Source organism: Brachionichthys hirsutus, unplaced genomic scaffold, assembly GCF_040956055.1.
Source record: "Brachionichthys hirsutus isolate HB-005 unplaced genomic scaffold, CSIRO-AGI_Bhir_v1 contig_1476, whole genome shotgun sequence".
Classification (NCBI taxonomy): Eukaryota; Metazoa; Chordata; class Actinopteri; order Lophiiformes; family Brachionichthyidae; genus Brachionichthys; species Brachionichthys hirsutus.
This window is the reverse complement of record NW_027180375.1, coordinates 219,184-231,718: the sequence shown is the minus strand read 5'-3', so window position 1 is coordinate 231,718 and position 12,535 is coordinate 219,184. Positions and strand designations below refer to the sequence as shown.

Genomic DNA, 12,535 nt, shown 5'->3' with positions numbered 1-12,535 from the left:
CAGTTTATTTATTTATTTATTTATCTTGTTTCTTTCAGAGAAGACTGTTTTTTGAAATTATAATATGATCGTTCAGTTGACCCCACACATAGTTGACCAAATCTCCTCAACCTTTTCTTGCCTGATAAAATAACTAATTTCAGAGACTTGTGCTTTAAGCCCAATGAAATGTAATTTCTAGAATAATTGACAATGGCTTCATCACTAGTCTGAGTTTCTAACCTGTCTCAAAGTGTTTTTATATTATGACAATGACTAATGACATGTCCTTGATATTTTTGTATTTATTTTAGGGGACAAAGACTGCGCATAGCAATAACACAGGCTAATGCACCAAGTCTAACAATCTGTTATCCATTCTTCAGACTGTATAAAGTGGTGATCCAGATGAAGTATTATAAACCCTGTATCTGTATTCGTCACTGTTATTGGTGAACAACGTGTGCGTCACGTATTGTGGGTCCCGAGCTTGTCTGCTGAGCTCATAGAGCATTGATTTTTTAATACAGACTGATGACATCTGCTGTCCTGTCTGAAGCTCACTGATCACAGATCTAAATGAAATCCTTCAGTTCACCCCACTATTTTGTAATTTGCTAAATTAATATTCTCCGCTCTCTGGCTTTCGCTGTTGACACACATCAATCAAATACGGATATGCTTTTAACCCAATCACAATGCTCTCAATATGATTCTGTGCATGTGAAGATTAATCTGTGTTCATCCCCTACTTATCCATCACTGATAGATTTAGGAGTACAGTATATGTTCTGTTTTTAAATGTGTATACATGGGGATGGAATATGTTGTTCTGACATGATTGGGTTGGTCACACATCGGAGACACATAACACTTTCACATTTTCTGCCTGCTAGAGTGTGAATTCTGATCCATTTTTTTCATACAGGAGTGAAATAACAGTCACCCAGTTTCCTAGCAACCAGTCTGTGAGCATGCCGGTATCATTTATAAATCCCTGCCACCTCACCACTACATGTTCAAGGATGCATTTCACCCAGTGCCTTCTGCCTGAAGCCCCTCATCTGAGTGACAGAAATCGGCTGCATGAGATGCCATTCTGGCCAGTCACAAGGCTGCCATTGCGCTGGTTCTTTCCCAGGACTTATTCTGTTTTCTTGTCTCATTGGCAGACATCCACCGCCAGCAGTAGCAGTTCCATGTAAGGCCAACACTTGAGCTGTGTATCGGGATGATGCTGACGGGAAAACGTCACAGAGAAGAGAACATCTGTTTATATCTACCCACCCTATGTTTATCCTGCTCAGTCTGATCGTTGCGTCTCACAATGTGTGACCAAAATGGACTATGGCGACTGATCAGTGACCAAACCCTTCCCCTCTCTTTCTTTAAGCACATGAAAAGCCACTCGACATGATCTCTCTGTCTGTTCAATATGCATGATGAGACTGCATGGTTTCAAACACACTCAACCACACGAGAGGGTATATCCACAAAGGAGCAGACTGCACACAAAACAACACAGTGGATGTTCGAAGAAGCTTCTACCTGGGCATGGGGATGTTGAAATGGCTTTTAAGAGACTGACCAAAATGACACACATGTTTGGTATCTCGTGTTTAACCTCTGTGCTTCATCATGTTCTGTAAAATCTTACAAGGCATCTATCATAGAAATGAAACGGCACAAATTCATTGTCAGAAAAGCACCAACCTGTGATTTTAAAGTGTGAAAAAAAAGTGCACTGGTATTTTATAACTGTGGTAGTTTTTAGTGGTTTGATGTTTCTGCCTGACTGTTTTTTTTTTTTTTGAACTGTATATGAACTAAGCCTAAGTATATACATGAGCGTTCAAGGAGATGAATTGAACAGTACATTAAACGGATAAAAGTGATGCCTTTAGCTGTTACTTACCTGCCTTTCAGTTACTTTTTGCATGGACAACTTGCAGTGCTTTGATGAATCTAGACAAAAGACATTGAGCAATCCATTCTCTGTGGTTATACCTAATTTTTCAAAACAGGATGGATGATTGTAGTTTAATTGGATCACAACTAAGTATTGCGTAGTACTTCTGTCCTGAATTGTATAAGATCATCAAACAGCATAATCTCATCTGCTCCAACAAACATGTTTATTGTCACAAGGAGTTAGTTTACAGTCTGCTTGAATTTTGTGGTCACGTGGACATGAGTGGAGAGTGTGCATCATTCAACTCTGACTTTTAATACTATGATGACAGATTGATTGGCGAGTCGTTATGGTTGATGTGTATACATTGCAAACACAACCATTCACTTTCAGTTATTTTAAGGCAAAGTTTGGAAGTTCCTCAGTATCAATGTCTTCTGAATTGTTGTGTCACAATCTGAAAACTCTAAACTGAACATAATATATTAATGTTTACTTACTATTACCAAGTGCATAACTGCTGTGGCTGTGCTCATGTGTATTACCGGCTACTTATGGAAGATCGGATGCATCTCATATGCAGCAAGTCAATTCTGACATGGATGTGACTGATTTATAAATACAGTATCTTGTGTATCTGTGTATGTAAATATGTCCTATTCATATATAGATTTAATGCCAATGTGGAAAGAACTCTTGTGCCATCTGATTTCTGATTACTGAGCCAAATGTGAAACAACAAAAGAGTCAGACATCATGCAGTCAAATCGCTCAGTGTAGCTCACGTTGTGTTATTTCTATTAAGTGGTAATGTTGCAGGCAAGCTTGCACAGTCTTTTTTATAGTGTTACTTTCATCGTACAGTATGCACTATCTTGTTTAATGTGAGCTTTCTTTATGTCATAGTCGAGTCTGTACAATCTTTTAAGGAACATAACCAAAACAGTACAAACACTTAACAATGGACTTCTGAATTTCTCGAGTATTGCATAACATTGCGTCGGTCCAGCTGCATTACTGTAAATTAAATAATGGTTCTGGTCCAGTTTAAAAGGTGAGACAAACTATGTGAAGAGAGTCTAAACTAAATTAAATGTCTACTTCAATACCTTATGGTCTGTTGTCTGTCTTCTTCATTTGCAATACTGTAACAGGTTTGAGGTGGGTCTAGAGTCTATAAAAGGAGTCCTATCTTCCAGATGAATTGGAAACAAACCTTTCATTCACTGAATTGACTGCAGGTGTTATTTTCTACTATATGGGTCTGTAAAGAAAGCATGTATGAGAAGCATACATTTTGTAAACCTCACCACACGTCACTTCTGCCTAGTGTGAAAAAGTTATTTAAGCAGTATATGATTCTAACTGTAATTTATATATCTATATTTTTATCTCAAGATCATCATACTACAAAGAAACTGGTTTAAACTAACTAACATTTTTTGGGGAAAAGAGCAATCACAATATGCCTCATTTGAATTTCAAATGATGATCACACATGATCTCATCTCCCCAGAGAGACGAGGTCATGTGGGGAGTGGCGGCTGGAGATGAAGACCATGGATGTGGATACACACAGAGACCGATGCACTCATTATTCCTCACTCCAAAAGGCCCTACAAACATTCACTGTGTATACAAACTGAGGATTTTTTAGTTTTTTCTCATTCAAAGTGAATTTTTCACTCACTTTACAAATGGATCATGCATCAAGCTGTAATAAACTTGATGTTGTAGTTCTGAAGATAAAAATCTAATTTGTAATGTGAAAGCATCTGTATGTATTTGACAAGTCGATTACCCTGCTGCTTTGCACATTCAATTCCCCTGACACATTCTTTACGGAATAATTATGCCACAACTTATAGTGGAAAACGTAGCAGTGTATTTATTACACGAGTCTTTCTGCAGCATTCACAGCTTCTGCTCCATCCCCCTCTCTTTCCGTCCTTCCTGCATGCTTTGGACTTGCTTTCAGCACCACGTGTTACGACCTACCAATCGAAGCAGCGTTGTCATGGCGACGAGCGACGTCTGGTCCCTGGAGCTCGCAGTGTGCGCTTTCAAGCAGCCTGTGATTCAATATTCTAACAGCCCCCCCCCCCCCCCCCCCCCCCCCGCCCCCATTCACTTCATGGTGCAGCATCCCGCAGACGAGCATTCTCTGGAAAATATCATCGCTACCTCTGATAATAAAGGGATTCTGGTAGCATGGAAGGAACGATGGAATCAGAAATAAGCGGAGCTGACGCAGAGGGCGTAGCGCTCATGTGTAAAAGCGAATGTGTCCATTTGACCTAATTCCATAACCAATGCTCTTTGCAGCATCTTGGTCACACATAGCTTCTGTTCTTTGGTAATTTCATTTTAGTTTATATATGATTCATACTTCTGCACTGCGGTAGGTGCCTGCAAGGTTTACAAGACCGGTACGATTCCGTTACGCATGAAGACTGCAGTGATAATGAGTCATCATGATGACAGATGCATTTTCTGTTTCAATCCAGAAGATGTCGGTGCTCACCACCGCATAAGAAAAGGGTGGTTGTGGGAGTGTGCTCAGAAAAGCGCAGTGGAAGCAAAATATATCAGAAACTATTATCTGCATCATCACCAGCATAATGACTACTAAACACATTTCCTTTATACGTTATCAGTATTGATATATAAATCAATAATTTTATTCATCTTGAAGACCTGACGAAAACGAATCGCCTCGTCTTCAGCCTCTAAATAGCACCATCCACTGCGCCACCGTGCAGACACACAGACATCGGGGTGCTGTCTCCCTCTTGTATTTATTCTTATAGTTTGAGGAACTGTCTTAGTTTGCTGTCATCACATTTGAGCGAGTCCTCTCAGTTTTGTTCTGTTTATTCCTCGCGGTAATAGACTCGTGGTAATTAATAACTTCAAGTTACCAACAACATCTGGTTTTATCTTCGTTTCCTTTACCACCATGACAATCTCGGGATCGTTAGATTTTTTCGATATCTTGAATGAATTAATTGCAATTATTTGCGAACATAACTCAGGAATTAATTTCGATTTTTATTTTGCTCTTCCGTTAATATCATTTTGCCCACAGGTCAATCAAGATGCTGAAGTTTCTTAAGTATCGTTGTTGTTGTTTTTGTTGTTGCTTTTATTGTTTTGTTTTGTTTTGCTGTCGGACCATCAATGAAATAAATGTAAAAAACAATTCCAACTAGAATTTAATTTCTAAAATAAAATAAAGGGATGCTGCATCTCATGGCGAAAAATATATTATTGCTAAATCACACACAAAATATAGGAAAGCGCGTCTTGACGGCACAGCGCCGTCCTCAACGACTGGTGGTGCTGTTAGACTGTTGGTCACGCATGCAGGGTGCATGTGCATTCAGTTATAACTCAAAGAGAGGCGTTCATATACGGACTGAACAGCCTTCATTCTTCGGTCAGAAAAAAAAGGGTTACCGAATTTATTTATCGTTTAACATCCGTTCGAGAAAATATCGAATGAGAGGATCATTTTATTGACGGATTTTTGAAGGATTCTCGCACACAATGGCGTTAACGGACACCGCGGGACAATGGCTGGCTCAGGCTGTGTGGATTTATTATTGTCTTGGACTGCCGTTTCTGTCTCATTTTGAAGGAATAACTGCTCAAATACGATATTCCACCCAGGAGGAGTTAAAACTGGGGTCGGTGGTTGGAAATGTTGCGAAAGACCTTGGATTAGATCTTGGAAGATTGGCGGACAGGAATCTTCGCGTTGTATCCGGAACAAAGCACGATCTGTTTAAGGTAAACCAAAGAGATGGAGTTTTGTTCGTGAATCTTAGAGTAGACAGGGAGGAGTTGTGTGGAAAAACTATTCCATGCGTCACAAATCTAAAAGCCGTTGTGGAAAATCCTCTGGAGATGCATCAAGTTATAGTTGAGATCCTTGATGTAAACGACAATCTGCCAAAATTTCCTGAAGAAAACTGCACATTAGAGGTGCTGGAGTCCGCCATAGTCGGATCTCGATTTCAAATTGAAGGCGCGCATGATTTGGACGTTGCATTAAATTCATTACAATCATATAAACTAAACCATAATCAGTATTTCCGCCTGGAAACAGAAGAATTTGGGGATGATGGAAAAGTTCCATTCCTAATTTTACAGCGAGCGTTAGATAGAGAACAAATCGCTCAACACTATTTATTATTAACAGCCACAGATGGAGGAAAGCCATCAAAATCAGGCACTATTAACATCACCGTTAATCTATCTGACGTCAATGACAACCCGCCAGCGTGTGATAAACAGAAATACACCGCAACAATAAAGGAAAACACACCTGCTGGGACGCTTCTGCTGACGGTCACAGCATCTGACCCGGATGAGGGTGTAAATAGCAACATAGAATATTCATTACGGGGTAAAATCAGAGGACTTCGATCACAGCCTTTTGATTTGGACAGTAAAACGGGCCAACTAACGGTGAAGGAAGGCCTGGATTACGAGGAAAAGCAGGTATACGAGATGAAAGTATTGGCTGCGGACCAAGGCGTCGTGTCTCTTTCTACGCACTGCAACGTGGTTGTTCGCGTGGAAGACGTGAACGACAACTCGCCCGAAATTGACATCACATCGCTTTCCAGTCGCATTCCAGAGGACGCAGCTCCTGGCACAGTGGTGGCGCTGATGGGCGTGACGGACCTTGACTCGGGTGTTAACGGACAGGTGGTGTGTAGTGTGCCCGGTCAGCTACCTTTTGACTTAAAGGCATCTCCTGACGGACAGTCCTACTCCTTGGTCACCACGAGTAACTTAGATAAGGAAATTGCACAGACGTATGATATTTTAGTAACGGCTAAGGATTTAGGGAACCCCGCCCTCTCATCCACGAAGGTGATACAGGTGGAGGTGCTAGATGTTAATGATAATAGTCCACGATTCACTGAAAGCCCATACACCTTTTATGTGACTGAAAACAACAAAGCTGGAATGTCGGTGTTTTCCGTGAGTGCAGCAGATGATGATGGACCTGAAAATGCAGCAGTGACATATTCATTTAACCGGAGTCCTGCTCCAACTGCAACCTCATTTCTAAACATAAATGAAGACAACGGCGCCATTTACGCACTGAAAAGTTTTGACTTTGAGACCCTGAAAACGTTCCAGTTCCAAGTTGTCGCCACGGATTCTGGAACTCCGTCACTGAGCAGCAACGTCACAGTGAACGTGTTCATTCTGGATCAGAACGACAACGCTCCAGTCATCCTGTATCCAGTCAGCTCCAACGGTTCTGCTGAAGGTGTGGAGGAGATTCCCCGCAACGTGAACGCAGGACACTTGGTGACTAAAGTCAGAGCCTACGACGCTGATATAGGATATAACGGCTGGTTGCTGTTTTCACTGCAGGAGGTCTCTGACCACAGTCTCTTTGGTTTGGACCGCTATACAGGACGGATCAGAACACTTCGCTCATTCACAGAGACAGACGAGGCCGAGCACAAACTGGTCATACTGGTGAAAGACAATGGGAACGTTTCCCTCTCAGCAACAGCTACTGTGATTGTCAAAGTTGTGGAGCCCAAAGAGGCTTTTGCTGCTTCTGATGTTCAAAGTTCTGCAACGGATGAGGAGGAGAATAATGTGACTCTTTATCTGATGATAACTTTGGGCTCAGTTTCAGTTCTTTTTCTCATCAGTATCATCGTGCTGATTGCAATGCAGTGTTCAAAAAGCACTGACTATACTTCTAAATATCTCCCAGAGACTAATTATGATGGGACAATGTGTCACAGCATCCAGTACAGATCTGGAGACAAACGCTACATGTTAGTTGGACCCAGGATGAGTGTTGGATCTACTATTGTACCGGGCAGCCAGGCTAACACTCTGGTGCTCCCTGACAGGAGAGAGACATCTGGAGAGGTAAGAGCTTGAAAACAATGTGAAAGAAAAAACAATGATCTGCTTTCCATTCTGTCGCTGTGTTGTTTGATGACATATGCTGGTTTTTTTAATCAATTATTTGATTTTCTAAGTACATATAGAACACTGTCGAAATGGCAATTTAAACTCTGTCACCGCACCGTAGAACTTTCCTTTGCTGTGTCGACAGAACTCGCGATGCAGTACAGTTTTAATATAAATCTTCTGTGTTGTTTGCGCGCTGACGAGATGCAATAGTTCGATTTTCGTAACACGTTTCAGACACCTCGGCCATAAATTTTGACCGTCAGCACATTACAAGAATCTGATGGTTTTATCTATCCTAGTCTAGATAAGATAGGATAAGATATAAGAGCACACCAATTTTTTTTCTCACCGAGCGTGCGATATGATTTACCACTCTCATTCCCAGGTTGTAAAATACCGACGTTTGGGTAAAGATCTGGATATTTTTATACACAAGCAACCGAATCCTGTACTACAGTTATTGAGAATGTGTTTATTTGCTGGCCTCGACCTTCTGCTTGAATGAGAAGTGAGAATTGAACTCTGCATAATGAATTGCTTTCTTGTCGGTCAGGACAAGCAGAAGTCTGGTTAGGATCCCTATCCATGGTGCTGAAACGCAAATGATTTCGTACGAACGCCTTTACGAATCGAATCATTGCAATTCAGTGACCAAAAAAGCATACACAGTCTATACTTCTAAATATCTGTCAGAGATTAATTGTAATGGGACACTGTGTCACAGCTCTGGAGACAAACGCTCCATGCTATAGTCGAACACACAATTATTGGATCTACTTTTTCAGTGGGAAGCCAAACAATTATTTTAGTGCAAATATGTCATCTGTCCGTAAACCACTGGCCACATGGTGTCAGTATGGCCTAATGGGCTGTGATATTCGTTTTATACAGACCCTGCCCATCCCTGGTCTATATCTAATGGTGCATTGCTGGCTTCGGACTAGTCTCCGTTTATGCATTAAATAATATAAACATCGGTTAATGTTTGAGTGTATATGCGTTTATCTTTGATAGTAATCACATGGATTTAATCGGGCTGGTTCGGTGAACGTTGGAACTACTATTTTGCTTCAATATTTTTTTTTATTCCGTCTTGACAATGGAAGAACGAGGACAAAGGCTCCGAGCGAACTGCTGGTGGGTTGCAGCGATTTCGTTGCTGTGCTTTGGACGGGATATTTTGGCTCAACTGAAATATTCCGTCCCGGAAGAGGTGCAGGTGGGATCCGCTGTTGGAAACGTGGCCAAGGATTTAGGACTTGATATCAGTAGTTTGACATCCAGGAGATTTCGCGTTGTTTCGGGGCCGAATAATAATCTATTTCACTTAAATCACAATGGAGTTCTGTTAGTAGCAAGAAATATCGACCGGGAAGATCTCTGTGATGGAAGCAGGGTTTGTTCAATAAACCTGAAAATCGTCGCAGAAAACCCACTGGAAATACATTATGTTGGAGTTGAAATAACGGACGTTAACGATCATTCGCCGACTTTCCCAGAAGGCGAGCAGCGGCTGGAAATCGCGGAGCATATTCCTCCGCGTACTCGTTTCCAAATTCATGCCGCCAGGGACCCTGACATCGGTACGCAGTCTGTTCGATTGTATAAATTAAGCTCCAATGATTATTTTGACAGTGAAATTAAAGATAGCGAGGAGGGGAAAATCCCATTCATCGTGCTGAAAAAGCCTTTGGATAGGGAGCAAAAAGCGGAACATCGTTTAGTGATTACAGCTTTCGATGGGGGAAGCCCGTCCAAATCTGCGAGCCTCAATTTAACTATCACTGTGTTGGATGTAAACGACAATCGCCCCGTGTTTGGTAAAGATATATACACTGTGTCGTTAGATGAAAATTCACCGAGGGGAACTCTTGTAATACAATTAAACGCCACAGATTTAGACGAAGGGCTGAACGGCGAAGTAGAATACGCGTTTGGAAAAACACAAAAGAAAAATGTGCGCGACACATTTGAATTAAACAACGTCACCGGAGAGATTCGAGTAAAAGGAAATGTGGACTTTGAGGACACAGAGGTCTATAGACTAAATGTGCAGGCTTCCGATAAAGGACAATTACCATGGACGTCTGAAAGCAGAGTTGTGATAAATATAAAAGACGTGAATGACAATAAACCAGATATTGAGATTACATCGTTGTCTAACTTAATTCCAGAAGATTCCAAGCCTGGTACCGTTATCTCTCTCATCAGTGTGACTGATAGAGATTCGGGCCTCAATGGAAAAATTATATGTAAAATCAGAAATGATGTTCCATTTGATTTGACACCTTCTATTGAGGAAAACATGTTTTCTCTTGTCACAAAAGGACGGTTAGACCGAGAAAGTGTATCTCATTATGACATCACAATAACAGCCACTGACTGTGGCGAGCCTCCGCTGTCGACTGTAAAAAGCCTGAGTGTTAAAGTGTCGGATGTGAACGACAACAGACCCGTTTTCAGCCAGTATCCATTCGAACTTTATTTGGTAGAAAATAATGTCCCGGGAGCATCAATATTTTCTGTAAGTGCTGCTGATGGTGATCTTGATCAAAATGCAGCAATAACATACCACATTGTGAGAGGTGATGGGACGCAAGGCGATATGACGTCATTCCTCAACATCAATTCAGAAACCGGGCAAATTACTGCGCTAAAAAGTTTTGACTTTGAGACCCTGAAAACGTTCCGGTTCCAAGTTGTCGCCACGGATTCTGGAACTCCGTCACTGAGCAGCAACGTCACAGTGAACGTGTTCATTCTGGATCAGAACGACAACGCTCCAGTCATCCTGTATCCAGTCAGCTCCAACGGTTCTGCTGAAGGTGTGGAGGAGATTCCCCGCAACGTGAACGCAGGACACTTGGTGACTAAAGTCAGAGCCTACGACGCTGATATAGGATATAACGGCTGGTTGCTGTTTTCACTGCAGGAGGTCTCTGACCACAGTCTCTTTGGTCTGGACCGCTATACAGGACGGATCAGAACACTTCGCTCACTCACAGAGACAGACGAGGCCGAGCACAAACTGGTCATACTGGTGAAAGACAATGGGAACGTTTCCCTCTCAGCAACAGCTACTGTGATTGTCAAAGTTGTGGAGCCCAAAGAAGCTTTTGCTGCTTCTGATGTTCAAAGTTCTGCAACGGATGAGGAGGAGAATAATGTGACTCTTTATCTGATGATAACTTTGGGCTCAGTTTCAGTTCTTTTTCTCATCAGTATCATCGTGCTGATTGCAATGCAGTGTTCAAAAAGCACCGACTATACTTCTAAATATCTCCCAGAGACTAATTATGATGGGACAATGTGTCACAGCATCCAGTACAGATCTGGAGACAAACGCTACATGTTAGTTGGACCCAGGATGAGTGTTGGATCTACTATTGTACCGGGCAGCCAGGCTAACACGCTGGTGCTCCCTGACAGGAGAGGCGTGTCTGCAGAGGTAAGCCGATACATTTAATTTTTAATTTATACTTCTTACACTTGCTCATAATTTGCGACAGTCTATAGATGAAAATGATTTTTACTGATATGATTACCTTCATGGGCATGACGGTGGCGCAGTGGATAGCACTGTTCGGGTTCAATCTGGGGCTTTTCCATGCTGAGTTTGTATGTTCTCCCTGAGTTCTCCTGCTTCTAAAACAAGCCTTTTAGGTGGATTGTTCGCTCCGAAGTTGTTCCTACAGTGTGAGCGTGAATGGTTGTCTGCCTTTCGTGTGGCCCTGCATGCTGGGATTAGTGGGATGGGCTCCAGTCGAACCCGTGATCCGTCACTGCAGATAAACGGCTGAAGGCTGAACGAACGAACGACTATCTTCAAAAGCAGAGCAATAGCACACTACTGTTTAAATATAGTAAAATGTTGCATATTAACATGTCCATGCTACGACACATATCTGCGACAATAAAGCTGATTTAGATCCAAACGCAAGCCTCGGATTTGGAGTGCTGCTCATTTGTCACACTGTTGTTCGGATTTATTTATTTTTTTATATATTTTTTCGTTTTAGGATTATTTTTTTTTGCCACTTCAAGGACAGATGTTCTTACAAACCAATTGCGCTCTCCATTGCACTGGACGTCATGATTTGCTCTAATGCGCTGAATTTTATGTCCGAATATAAAGCAACACTTAAAGCTTTGCGGTAATTGACGGATTTAATGGAGTCATTCGTTGGTAATGCTTCTTCTTATGCCACCACTGTGTTTCACAGTTTATCTTTGCTACGCCCAATATTAAGATTTTTTTTTTTTTATCCGTTGTATGTGTAACCGGATGATTGGAGTTAATTGGGCAGGCAGGTGTGGGAGGGAGCACCTGTGGCCCATTTACCACTGATTATCCTTGAATCTTGAATCTTGATTGGGGGGGGCGTATATAGGTGCTTCCCCTCCCTCGTTCCAGCGTCCTCATTTGTGTTTTCCCCGTCTCGAAGGCAGGTTGGCCGTAGACTGTCACTGCCGTGTCTCTCCTTTTCTTTTGCGTGTTTATAGTGTTTTTGACGCAAAGCTTGTTTTTAGAGTCTTAAATAAATGTTTTGAATTAGTAACTGCCGTGCTGGTCTTCAGTGTGAGCGGACCTGTGGTTGGGGAAACCCGCTAAAGCGAGTTGGGGACCAACGGAACAAATTAAATAGATCTTCAGGTTGAAAGTCCTGAAGTGGCGTTGTCGGC

General features: G+C 41.9%; 2 protein-coding genes across 2 annotated transcripts; both read left to right on the top strand.

Annotated features, from left to right (window-relative positions):
• The first annotated feature begins 5,440 nt into the window (after positions 1-5,440).
• Positions 5,441-7,816, top strand: LOC137914255 (protocadherin gamma-A5-like). Its single transcript, XM_068757857.1, has one exon. The coding sequence runs from the start codon at positions 5,441-5,443 to the stop codon at positions 7,814-7,816; it is 2,376 nt and encodes a 791-aa protein (XP_068613958.1).
• A 1,135-nt stretch (positions 7,817-8,951) lies between these two features.
• LOC137914254 (protocadherin alpha-3-like) lies at positions 8,952-11,652 on the top strand. The gene is made up of 2 exons (XM_068757856.1): positions 8,952-11,300; positions 11,548-11,652. Exons 1-2 carry the CDS (start codon positions 8,952-8,954, stop codon positions 11,650-11,652), a joined length of 2,454 nt encoding a protein of 817 aa, XP_068613957.1.
• The last annotated feature ends 883 nt before the right edge of the window (positions 11,653-12,535 follow it).